General features: G+C 37.0%; 1 protein-coding gene across 1 annotated transcript in view; it reads right to left on the bottom strand.

Annotated features, from left to right (window-relative positions):
- Window positions 1-564: 564 nt before the first annotated feature.
- egln1a (egl-9 family hypoxia-inducible factor 1a) overlaps window positions 565-13,678 on the bottom strand; it is a 29,755-nt gene continuing 16,641 nt past the window's right edge. The window contains exons 2-5 of the mRNA XM_079855661.1: window positions 8,729-8,848; window positions 4,829-4,965; window positions 4,666-4,733; window positions 565-1,212 (exon numbers count right to left, since the gene is read on the bottom strand). Of these exons, the coding sequence (XP_079711787.1) occupies window positions 1,157-1,212; window positions 4,666-4,733; window positions 4,829-4,965; window positions 8,729-8,848 (381 nt within the window). The 3' untranslated portion in view covers window positions 565-1,156. The remainder of the gene's footprint in view (window positions 1,213-4,665; window positions 4,734-4,828; window positions 4,966-8,728; window positions 8,849-13,678) is intronic.

Raw genomic sequence — 13,678 nt, 5'->3', positions numbered from 1 at the left:
GGATTTGTTCAATGTTTAGGAATTCTTAAATTACTTGTTATCTTTTATAACTAAAAATACAAATTAAACCCTAGATATCTGTTATCACGGGGTATTTTACCATGGCTGTAGTTTTTCTCGCCTGATTTATGAATGTACATACTGTATTTGCCACAAGGCGGCAGAGTTTGGCCATTTCCATCTGTTGTTCCTCATTTTCTAATTTTCCAATTTTCCCAGTTCCTAAAGCCCTGTAAAAGAGCTGAGATCAGATGAGGCATATAAAGTCTCAGTGAATCTCACGTTTTTGTGTACATCAGCCTGTTAAATGCTGAAGATGGTTACAAAAATCAGACCAGTTAATATTCTGTAATTTATTCCATATTTAAAACACCAACTTTGTTGATTTTGATCTGAAATCAATATTTTGTGTTTTGATTAGTAAAGAGCTGTTATTGTGCAGCAGCAGATGGTGAAATATCAAATATTTAAGTGCTCAAGCACACGAGTATAACCGATACTCGTAGCAGGAAAAATAAGCAAAATTACACCTTGTTTGAGAATATTTACAAATGCAACAATCTGTAAAATGCAAACAGGCTTTTATTTTGATGAATTTAAACAATAACTTGCAAGGGCATGACCCTGTGCATGTAACAAAGTTAAGCTGTAGGACTGCAGATGACATTCCCATGATGCATCAGCCAGAATACACATGCCAAAAGTCCACTACCTCGCTGGCATTGGGTGCGTTTCAGTACGAACAGACAGTCTGATCAGTGGTTATGAGAAAGAACATGCATAGATGTACGACTTGATTCATAAAGATCAGGTCGAAATGCAGAAACTTGTCCCAGATCCAAATGCAAAAAAAAAAAAAAATAGATTTCTCCTTTTAACTTTGAAACGTTCCTCCGAAGCACTGTGACTCCAGTCACATGAGAATGAATCCAGAGTACTGTACCTTTTTAAAAGTAAAATTCAATCGTCATATTCAAAGTTAGCTGGTTTTCCAGGAACTCTGAATTCTGAATTCTGCAGTTTTAAAACTCTATTAATTCAATCCTCCTCTCCTTCTCTTGCTTCGTCACGGACACCCGCTGCCTTTTCCGAATCCCTCTTCTTCTTTTTCCACGCAGCGTGTAACCAGGAAAAGTCCGGATTAATGGCACTTTGATTAGCTTGGTTCAGACGGCTTGTTTAGCTCCACCTTCACTCCTTTTTCACCAGCACCTTTACAAAAAGAAAACCAGGAGGAAAGAATGTCAGAGTTTGACACAATTTCTATTTTAAAGGGGTGGTTGATTATGATTATACTTTTCTAACTTTAGTTAGTGTGTAATGTTGCTGTTTGATCATAAACAACATCTGCAAAGTTACAACGCTCAAAGTTCAAAGCAAAGGGAGATATTTGCTTTTAAAGAAATCGCTTTTTAAGGACTACAACAAACGGCTGGTAGAGACTACACCACATTCCTCCCGGGTTAGTGACATCACCAACCCTAGAATTTACATAAACCCCGCCCCCTGAACACGATTTATAGATTATCAAGACAGAATATGCTAATCAATGTCTAGAAGATACTACACATAAACTACATAAATTCATCAACTATCCATTCAGAAATGTCCTGTTGCTTCTACATGTTGTCACTTCTTCTTGAGTCTCTCCATTATTGTCTGACTCCGGTTTGAACATAAACATTGAAATTTCCAGTGCATGTGTGTGTGAGGTAAAAGAACATGAGCTCTTGAAGCTCCGCCCCCTGTGCCGGGAGCAGCAGCTCATTTGCATTTAAAGGAACAGACACAAAACAGTGCGTTTTTGCTCACCCTCAAAAAGTGACAATTTTAACATGCTATATAAAAATATCTGTGGGGTATTTTGAGCTAAAACTTCACATACACACTCTGGGGACATCACAGACTTATTTTACATCTTGTGAAAAGGGCATTAAACCACCCCTTTAACTTAAAACTAAATGAGCACATGACGCTTTCTTTGAGGAAATTTAAGTAATTATTTCCTGATAATCTTCTTTTAAACCATCAAAATATGAGCAAATTATTTTAAATGAGGGAAGAACAAAACACTAAACTTGGTTAAGGTATTTATCTGACAAAATTATTTGGCAAAGAAGCCAGGTAGAGCTACAGGTTTTATTTTACTATGCAAAAATAATAATAATAAGAATAAGAATAAGAAAAATAATAATGTAGATTTAAAAAAAAAAAAAAAAGCTCACAGGAAAAAGCATACATTGACTATACAACATAATCAGATATTAATATTTCGTTGGTTCTCTCTTGTTGTTGTTCATAATTTCTTTGAATGACAGCCTGGCCAAAAATGATATCGGCACAATTTGGCATGTTTCATTGCACTATTATTGCAAATAAAACAAATAACTCCAAGCACAACTACGCAATACGCTTATAAAATATTCAACACATTTTTAACCCTCTGGTGCTCTTCGCTTGGCGGTCAAAAATCACTGAAAACATTTCTGGTCACACTTTAGATTAGGGTCCAATTCTCACTATTAACTACGACTTTTACCTCAATAAACTCTTAATTACTGCTTATTAATAGTTAGGAAGGTAGTTTTTAAGTTTAGATATTAAGGGATGTAGAATATGATCATGCTATAATCTTTTTATTTAGTATTTTGTATTTTTAGGGGATTTTATGGTACTAAATTATATTTATGCAGTAGTTATAATCCATTTATTCACTTTTTGAGAATAGACCTGAAAATGAAATTTCCAACTTAAACTGTCATAAATCTTGAATGCTTTGGATCACAGACTGAAGATTGGTCTCTTTTTAAAGACGACACTTGACAGATTATTGCTGATGTTTAAAAAAGAGAACTTAAAGTTATATATTTTTATGTTTGTGATGAAAAATGCATAATATTTTCAATTTTTATGTTAAATATATATTTTCCAAAACATGTTTTACACTAAAAGCGAGAAAATCAAAGCTAAACAAGTTGTGTTCCAAATTTGAGATTGATATCTTAAAAAAGTGAGCTTTCATTAAGATTTTGTTTGGCTGCAGTACCAAACGCTTCCACTAGACGAAATGCGCATATTTTTGGCCGCGAACAATACCAGTAGCACCTCAATGCAGTACACGAGATCCAGGGGGCGGAGTTGGATCCAGATATAAGGGGTGGAGATTGGTAGGTTTTGGGGTGGGTTTAGGGATTAAGGAGTGGAGATGGGTAGGTTTAGGGGTGGGTTTAGGGATTAAGGGGTGGAGATGGGTAGGTTTAGGGGTGGGTTTAGGGATTAAGGGGTGGAGATGGGTAGGTTTAGGGGTGGGTTTAGGGATCAGGGGGTGGAGATTGGTAGGTTTAGGGGTGGGTTTAGGGATTAAGGGGTGGAGATTGGTAGGTTTTGGGGTGGGTTTAGGGATTAAGGGGTGGAGATGGGTAGGTTTAGGGGTGGGTTTAGGGATTAAGGGGTGGAGATGGGTAGGTTTAGGGATTAAGGGGTGGAGATGGGTAGGTTTAGGGGTGGGTTTAGGGATTAAGGGGTGGAGATGGGTAGGTTTAGGGGTGGGTTTAGGGATTAAGGGGTGGAGATGGGTAGGTTTAGGGGTGGGTTTAGGGATCAGGGAGTGGAGATTGGTAGGTTTAGGGGTGGGTTTAGGGATCAGGGGGTGGAGATTGGTAGGTTTAGGGGTGGGTTTAGGGATCAGGGGGTGGAGATTGGTAGGTTTGGGGGTGGGTTCAGGGATCAGGGGGTGGAGATTGGTAGGTTTAGGAGTGGGTTTAGGGATCAGGGTGTGGAGATTGGTAGGTTTAGGGGTGGGTTTAGGGATCAGTGGGTGGAGATTGGTAGGTTTAGGGGTGGGTATAGGGATCGGGGCGTGGAGATTGGTAGGTTTAGGGGTGGGTTTAGGGATCAGGGGGTGGAGATTGGTAGGTTTAGGGGTGGGTTTAGGGATCAGTGGGTGGAGATTGGTAGGTTTAGGGGTGGGTTTAGGGATCAGGGCGTGGAGATTGGTAGGTTTAGGGGTGGGTTTAGGGATCAGGGCGTGGAGATTGGTAGGTTTAGGGGTGGGTTTAGGGATCAGTGGGTGGAGATTGGTAGGTTTAGGTATATGTAAGGTGGGAGGAGTTGGATCTGAATCCGACTCCTCCCCCTGGATTTCATGTTCTGCAGTGAGGACCATCTCAACAATACAAGTGTGACTATTTTTTTAAGGAATGTTTAACCTTTTTGAATCATAACCATGATTTTTGTGTGTGTGATCAAACAGCAAGCGCCAAAGCCTTTCCCAAGTTTCATACCATTCCGATAAAGTAAAAAATACAAAAAAAGTTGAATTTTTCAGTCAAAAATTACCAAAGAGCACCAAAGGGTAACTAATATTAAAGACTTATGGCACTTGAAATTGATTTTCGGAGAGGAAGATATTGTGAGAATAACAAATTCAATTTCAGTCTGTTCCTCACACAAATCTATCATATGACTTCAGAAGACTTGTACAACTGTACAGACTCATTTTACAAAAATGATATGGTCCTTTTTGGAGCTCGACAGACGTGCTGACTCTGTTGTTATATTTAAAAGATATGCTGCTCAAACACCCTCTTTAATAACAGCATACCGGTTTGGAACGACTTTAGGGTGAGCGAATAATTACAGTTTTTTATTTTTGGGTGAAATTACCTGTGAGGTACTTCTCTTTAGCTCTCGCCCGCTCATCAGCATCAAAATACCACACGGTAATGGCATATCTATAAACACAGGAGAAGTTTATGAGTTATAAAGGGGAAAAAAGGACTAGACAAAGATGAAAATGCATGATGTGTGTGTGTTTGTGCATGAATACCTTGTAGCGTACGCAGGCTGGACCTCGTGAGGGTTTCGTCTGTCAGACCAGAATAAAAGCAAGCGGTCAAATTTGGGTTCGATGTCCGCAAACTGAGCTTTTCCCTCTGGAAATATCCGCAGTATGCCTCCGTGATCCTAAAGACACAGAATAACATCAATCACTTACGAGCTTTAGTGTTAGACAAAAGGTACATAAGATATACAATCTCAACTAACTGTATTTTGGCTCGAGAAAGCCTGACCAGAAAGTTTGAGTTAGTTTTAAGAGCTTGATGATAGATGATTGCTAGGGTGTTACTATGCTGTTGCTAGGGTGTTGCTCTGTGGTTACTATGGTATTCTAGGTGGTTGCTATAGTGTTGCTATTCAGTTGCTATGGTTTTCTGAATGGTTGCTAGGCATTTGCTAGGGTGTTCGGGGTGGTTGCTAGGGTGTTGCTCTATGGTTACTATGGTATAGGTGGTTGCTACAGTGTTGCTATTCAGTTGCTACGGTTTTCTGGATCTGGGTGGTTAAAAAATACAATCTCAACTAACCTAATTTTGGTTTAAGAAAGCCCGACCAGAAAGTTTGAGTTAGTTTTAAGAGCTTGAAGATAGATGATTGCTAGGGTGTTACTATGCAGTTGCTAGGGTGTTGCTCTGTGGTTACTATGGTATTCTAGGTGGTTGCTACAGTGTTGCTATTCAGTTGCTATCGTTTTCTGGATGGTTGCTAGGCATTTGCTAGGGTGTTCTGGGTGGTTGCTAGGGTGTTGCTCTGTGGTTACTATGGTATTCTAGGTGGTTGCTACAGTGTTGCTATTCAGTTGCTATGGTTTTCTGGATCTGGGTGGTTAAAAAATACAATCTCAACTAACTGTATTTTGGTTTTAGAAAGCCCGACCAGAAAGTTTGAGTTAGTTTTAAGAGCTTGAAGATCGATGATTGCTAGGGTGTTACTATGCAGTTGCAAGCGTGTTGCTAATCAGTTGCTATTGTTTTCTGGTTGCTAGGCATTTGCTAGGGTGTTCTGGGTGGTTGCTAGGGTGTAAAATGTTCCCTCTGAAACAATAAATCATCCCTTTCCATATAAATGTGATTTTCATCTGATGCCGTTTTGAATCATAAACTCGCATGATATCATGCTAACGTGACTACTGACAATAAAGTCGACTCAGCAGTGCGTGACTGGAGCTTTTTTAGTGATAACGATAAATTCCATTAGTGAAAATAACAGAGCGACACAAACAATGAGAGGCCAGGTCTGGAGGAGGCTAGGATAGGAAACACAGCGGAGCGAGGCCTTCCTGAACAGGGATGAGAGGAAAAGACCACATGCTGGATAAAGACCTGTACGCCGAGGGTGCGAGAATATGAACCTTTCACATGAACGACACGCTGCTCACATGCACACACACTCTCTCTCTCTCTCTCTCTCTCCAGGGAGCTGAGCACACGCTTCACACTGATCACCAATGCATGCGCATTCAAGCACAAAAGTGCAAAATCATCAGGGAAGTACACTTTAAAATGCTGTGATGTCAGCTATTTTTTTCTACACTGAAAAAAAGTGGCAACATCTAAATGAACTGGTTTTATTCAAGTCAAAAACATTATTTAACGTCACTGAACCAACGTACACTACAAGTTTAAAAGTTTTGGGGTCAGTAAGATCTTTTGGTAACACTGTACAATAAGGTTCTAACATGAACTAACCATGAGCAATACATTTGTTACAGTATTTGTTTATATTTCTTAATGTTAGTTAATAATAATAATAATAATAAAATAATAATAATAATAAAAAAACAGCTGTTCATTGATTGTTCATGTTAGTTCACAGAGCATTAAAGGGATGGTTCGGAGTAATTTCAACGTAGGGTCCTTTGCACCATGACCGGCTCGAGCCAACCCCCCAGAAGCCTTTTTTCCCTTGGTCAAACATTATTAAAGTTAGAGCTTATTTAGAGATATCAGCCGGATGGTTTAGTGCAGCCGCTAATGGATCCAAGGTTGTATCTCCTAAAAAATTACCGCACTAATAATGCCCAGAATGGTGCCAAACTTCTACAGTAGCACAAATAGGTTCTGTACTCATAAATCGAGGCATTGGGAAGTTTGTAAGTACATCAGGAGTTTATTTAAATAACTCTTGCCTGACGGCTCATGCTACCGCTAACCCGGACATCGACGTCACTTCAGTGAGTTGAGAAAAGCACGTAAAAGTCCTGGCAGAAAGTGATGCATAAGGATGTAGTGTACACTACATCGCACAGGATTAGTATCACCTGAGGTCATTGTTCCGGACCTTTTTACTGAAGGTAAAAGTCGCTGTAATCTTCACTGACATTGTCTGTAATGATCACTGAGATACACATTCGGACGGGACTAAAATCACAGAGAAGCTCTGGTAATTATTACTTTACCCCACCTCTCCATGTTAAACTAGTCCCGTCCGAATAGGGCTATTGAGACAGTGGACTCCTACCGGTATTTGGGGATCCACATCGATGACAGACTTGACTGGACAAAAAACACCGGAACAATCAATAAAAAGGGCCAGAGCAGACTCTACTTCTTGAGAAGACTCGGGTCCTTCAAAGTGTGTAGCAAGTGTTTCACATGTTCTATCAGTGTGTCGTCGCTAGTGCCCTGTTTTACGCCGTAGTGTGCCGGGGTTAAAGCTGGAGATGCCAGGCTGAAGAAGCTTATTAAAGGGCTAGTTCACCCAAAAATGAAAGCTCTGTCAGTAATTACTCTCCCTCATGTTGTTCAACCCTGTAAGACTTTCGTTCATCTTCAGAACACAAATTAAGATATTTCTGATTAAATCTGAGAGCTGTCTCACTCCTCCATAGGCTTCTCTGTTATTGAAACTTGCCGGCCAGAAAGTTAGTAAAGACAATGTTTAAAATAGTCCAAGTGTCTACAGCGGCTCAACCTTAAGTTCATCAAGCGACGAGAATACTTTTTGTGTGCAAAAATAACGACTTTATTCAACTCTTCATTTTCTTCTGTGTTTCTCTGAGTGAGTTCACGAAGTGTAACAGCGCAGCACTTCTGGGTTGTACGTCAGAACGGAGGCTCACTATTGGCTGATGCTGGTCATGTGTGTGATGCTGACCAATAGTGAGCCTCCGTTCTGACGTAGACCATCAGAGGAAAACAGGACCAAGGCAGCAGGTTAGAGTCAAAAGCAAGCAACTAAAGGTAAATATGGTGGATTTTATGTAGAATAGAATAGTCAACGAGCATGGTATACAAAAACATTGTGCGACAGGACATTTATGCAATCTTTAAAAAACATATTTAAAAGGTATAATGCATTAATTGCACGATTCATGTGCGAGTCGTTTTCCAGTGTAATGAGTCTCGTGCCTCATTTCCCTGACTCGGTAAGCGGTTTCAGTAACTCTCCTCCTGGTTTTCTCTGGAGATTACAATCTCTGAGGTTAATGGGATTAGGCCGAAATGAAGCAGGCCTACTGGCACGTATGCAGTCGCTCGCCATTCATGCCGACTGTCAGAGTCATGTCAACTTTCTGTAGCGCTTATACAGATAAAGCATGCTTAAAACATGGCAAAGCCAGACAATCTTTCATATCAAACTCTTCAGAATAGGATGCAATGGTATTGGGATGGATGAATACACACACTGTAGGTATATGCGTCTTTCTGGTCTTTTGTGCACTTGCATTTATATATACCTCATTATTTTCATAATTGTTTAAAAATATATATTATTATTATTTTCTAATTATTATTATTTATTTATTTTTTCTCTGTTTTGATTATTGTTATCTGTATTGTAACCCGCTCTATCAATGTATTCCTTTTGTATCAATTTTGTTATATTTTATGTATCATAAAAAAAAAGAAAAAAGAATAGGATGCAATGAATTACAGATGATACTTACCTTTGCATCCCAATTCTTATTAAGGTAATATATGCATGTGACGCATCTCCCATCGCCATTTGGGTTGTCCACATGGCGCACATATCCAGTGCCTTTAGCCGGGTAACACGCCACCATTGCCTGTCAACAAAACAGAGAAAATAGTCCGAATTTTGATATGCAAGCATCAGTATTGAGATCTGAAATATCATAAATGCAACATTAATGAAAATAGTTACAATAGATTGTGTGCCCCTAATGACACAAACTCTTAAAGGGATAGTTCACCAAAAGTTATATTAAAAGATATTAAAGAGTTATATTAAAAAATGTCCTGGCTCTTCCAATGGCAGTGAATTGCTGTTTCTGTTTTGAAGTCCATCAAAGTGCATCCATCCATCATAAAAGTGCATTTATCCACTTATATGATGGATAGATGTACTTTTATGATGGATAGATGCACTTTTATGATGGATAGATGCACTTTTATGATGGATAGATGCACTTATATGATGGATATATGCACTTATATGATGGATATATGCACTTTTATGATGGATAGATGCACTTTTATGATGGATGGATGCACTTTTATGATGATAGATGCACTTTTATGATGAATAGATGCACTTTTATGATGGACAGATGCACTTTTATGATGAATAGATGCACTTTGATGAGGAATAGATGCACTTTTATGATGGATGGATGCACTTTTATGATGATAGATGCACTTTTATGATGAATAGATGCACTTTTATGATAGATAGATGCACTTTTATGATGAATAGATGCACTTTGATGATGAATAGATGCACTTTGATGATGAATAGATGCACTTTTATGATGGACAGATGCACTTTTATGATGATAGATGCACTTTTATGATGGATAGATGCACTTTTATGATGAATAGATGCACTTTTATGATGGATAGATGCACTTATGATTAATAGATGCACTTATATGATGGATAGATGCACTTTTATGATGAATAGATGCACTTTTATGATGGATAGACGCACTTTTATGATGGATAGACGCACTTTTATGATGAATAGATGCACTTTTATGATGAATAGATGCACTTTTATGATGGACAGATGCACTTTGATGATGAATAGATGCACTTTGATGATGAATAGATGCACTTTGATGATGAATAGATGCACTTTTATGATGGATAGATGCACTTTTATGATGAATAGATGCACTTTTATGATGGATAGATGCACTTATGATTAATAGATGCACTTATATGATGGATAGATGCACTTTTATGATGAATAGATGCACTTTTATGATGGATAGACGCACTTTTATGATGGATAGACGCACTTTTATGATGAATAGATGCACTTTTATGATGGACAGATGCACTTTTATGATGAATAGATGCACTTTTATGATGGATAGATGCACTTTTATGATGGATAGATGCACTTTTATGATGGACAGATGCACTTTTATGATGGATAGATGCACTTTTATGATGAATAGATGCACTCTTATGATGAATAGATGCACTTTTATGATGGACAGATGCACTTTTATGATGAATAGATGCACTTTTATGATGGATAGATGCACTTTTATGACGGATAGATGCACTTTTATGACGAATAGATGCACTTTTATGATGGACAGATGCACTTTTATGATAGATAGATGCACTTTTATCATGATAGATGCACTTTTATGACGGATAAATGCACTTTTATGATGATAGATGCACTTTTATGATGGATAGATGCACTTTTATCATGGATAGATGCACTTTTATGATGGATAGATGCACTTTTATGACGGATAAATGCACTTTTATGATGGATAGATGCACTTTTATGACGGATAAATGCACTTTTATGATGATAAATGCACTTTTATGATGGATAGATGCACTTTTATCATGGATAGATGCACTTTTATCATGGATAGATGCACTTTTATCGTGGATAGATGCACTTTTATGATGGATAGATGCACTTTTATGATGGATAGATGCACTTTTATCATGGATAGATGCACTTTTATGATGGATAGATGCACTTTTATGACGGATAAATGCACTTTTATGATGGATAGATGCACTTTTATCATGGATAGATGCACTTTTATCATGGATAGATGCACTTTTATCATGGATAGATGCACTTTTATGACGGATAAATGCACTTTTATGATGGATAGATGCACTTTTATGATGGATAGATGCACTTTTATGATGGATAGATGCACTTTTATGATGGATAGATGCACTTTTATCATGGATGGATGCACTTTTATCATGGATAGATGCACTTTTATGATGGATAGATGCACTTTTATGGACTTCAAAACAGAAACAGCCATTCGCTGCCATTATAAAGCTTGGAAGAGCCAGGACATGTTTTAATATAACTGATTGTATTCGTCTGAAAGAAGAATGTCATATACACCTAGGATGACTTGAGGATGAGTAAATCATGGGCTAATTTTCATTTTTGGGTGAACTATCCCTTTAAGCTCAAGAGCACAGGATGTGCATCACTGTTTTGTAGTTTTGTGAAGAGTTTTAAATCAGGAATAGCGCTGATACTGAGTCAGTGTTGCGCTCGGTTGCAGACCGGATTGCAGGATGGCGCCTGCGTTTGAAGTGTGGGTTAAATAACTGAGTCCACAGATTAAAGTAGGAGTTTTTTAAATCATGGGCTTATTTTCATTTTTGGGTGAACTATCCCTTCAAGATGTGGACTTCAGATGAAGTGCTTCAGGTTAAAAGCAAAGCTTCATGGTCATATGGAGGGATGTGGCGTTCAGTTCAAATACTGGGACAGATGTGATGATGTGAACTTGTTGAGAGGGATGTTTTCAGCCCAAACCAGCATTGTCAAAGTCTCACAACAGAAATGACGCAAGTTTTTCCACATTCTACACATATTATTATAGCAACAAACATCCCAGTCCTGCAGACTGAAAACATCCATCTCAGTTTCCTTCACTTCTGCTCTTATGTCCCTTGTTTACAATGTGGAAGGATTTAAGATTGAGTGAACATTAATAAAATGCTTTTCTTCAGAACCCATGAAGGCATTTGATCAGATTTGCTTGAGTAAAAACACAAGACTTGCTTCTTAACAAAACAAAACTTTTTTTTTTAACTCTTGGCTTACATGTTATCAGTTGATCTCACTATTACAAACCGGACTTAGAAAGTCCTTACTTTTTTACTTTTCAATTATTTGGGTGAATAATTTCCACTAAAATAATAATTATAATAAACTTTTTTAATTTAATAGATTTAAGCCTGTATACAAATATTACCAAAATGTATACATATTTTAAAATTTTATTTATTATTATTTTATTTATTATTCAGGTGAATAAAAAAACCTATATTCAATAGAAATATTTAACACTAAAATATAATATATATTTTTTTTAATTTAAGCCTGTACAAATACTACCAAAATGTAAAAATACTTTACAATTTTGATAATTAAAAACATTTTTTAATTAGTTTATTGAATTTTAAATGATTAAAAATACACTTTTACATTTTTTTAATTAAAAAAACAACAATAAATATTAAATAAAAATATGAAACCCTAAAATATAAGTTAAAAAAACTCAAAAAATCTAAAAATACTTAAAAGTTAAAAAGTTTAATGATTTTTAAATGATTAAATTAAATACATGTACATGTTATTTTAAATACATGTATTTAAATACATTAAATACATGTTATTTTTATAGATTTTAATTATTTAGGTAATTATGCAAAAATAAATAAAAAAGTAAAATAATGTGTACAATATATACAATTTTATCAAGAAAAATCAATCTATTTAATTTACTTTTTAAATGTATAAGTCAAGTTCAATTTAACTTCATAACATTTCACTTTTTAATGATTAATATATTCTTTTTTTTTAAAGTTACAAATTAGAGGAAATAATTTTGCTCAAATTTAAAAATATTTTTTTTTTTTTATACAATATTTTTTTTTAAATTCAATAATTTTAAGTCAGTACAACAGGTAATTGCATTGGCCTATATAGGTTTGGATAGCATGGGTGCAGATCGAGTCTCACACACACACTGCAGGAGGTCTGAGGGCTGGACCCTGGCAATCCTTTCCTGAGCGTCACAACATGTTGTGCTTCAACCTCACGGAAGACTCGATCTGAGGCCAAACCTCCACCTCATGTGTGAGAGAAACACAGATGAACTGATGTGAACCCCGGATGCTGTTGGCCTGAAGCCAGAGGAAGCTGTGTTTTAATGATCCTGCTACGTGCAGTGCGTGAGGGACTCTCTCTCGCTCTCTCTCTCTCTCTCTCTTTCTCTCTCTCTCTCACTCACTCTCTCCCCCAACCTCTCTCTCTTTCTCTCTCCCCTCACTCTCTCTCTGCTCCCCCCCCCCTTTTGTCTCAAGGAGATGGGCTCAAGATGGGTAAACAGTCAAACCAAAAATTATTCAGACACCAGATATTTAAAAAAAAAAACAATTTGTACTAGTGTGATCAGGACACTATTTATGTAAGTGAGGATAGCAAAATAAAGTAAACTGTGACATATTATACCCAAAAATTCTTCATATACAGTGACTACCAGTAAAATATATAAAAATTTGGGACCAAAAATGATTCAGACTTTGTTGCTGAAGTGTTTTTTCTTTAATTGCTAATGCTCTTTTTTCACACACAGACTGAACAAAATGAAGCATTGCTTGGTGATTGGTTGAGCTAAACTGGTATTATCTAATGGTGTAGTTAAATTTAACAGCTGACAGATATTCAACATAATTCATGTGTGAGACAGTCTAACAGAAGGATGGACAAGACCAGTCAAATATCAACTGAGTTCTTGTCATATTTTATTTCCATTTTCTAAACTATAGTGAATAAACTGTGATAATGTGAGAAAGGTGTCTGAATATATTTTGGTTTGACTGTATTTGTCACTGCGTAAGAAAGTGTGCGGTCCGGC

This window comes from Squalius cephalus (assembly GCF_949319135.1).
Source record: "Squalius cephalus genome assembly, chromosome: 21".
Lineage (NCBI taxonomy): Eukaryota > Metazoa > Chordata > Actinopteri > Cypriniformes > Leuciscidae > Squalius > Squalius cephalus.
The sequence above is the reverse complement of the archived record's forward strand: the minus strand, read 5'-3'. Positions and strand labels throughout refer to the sequence as shown.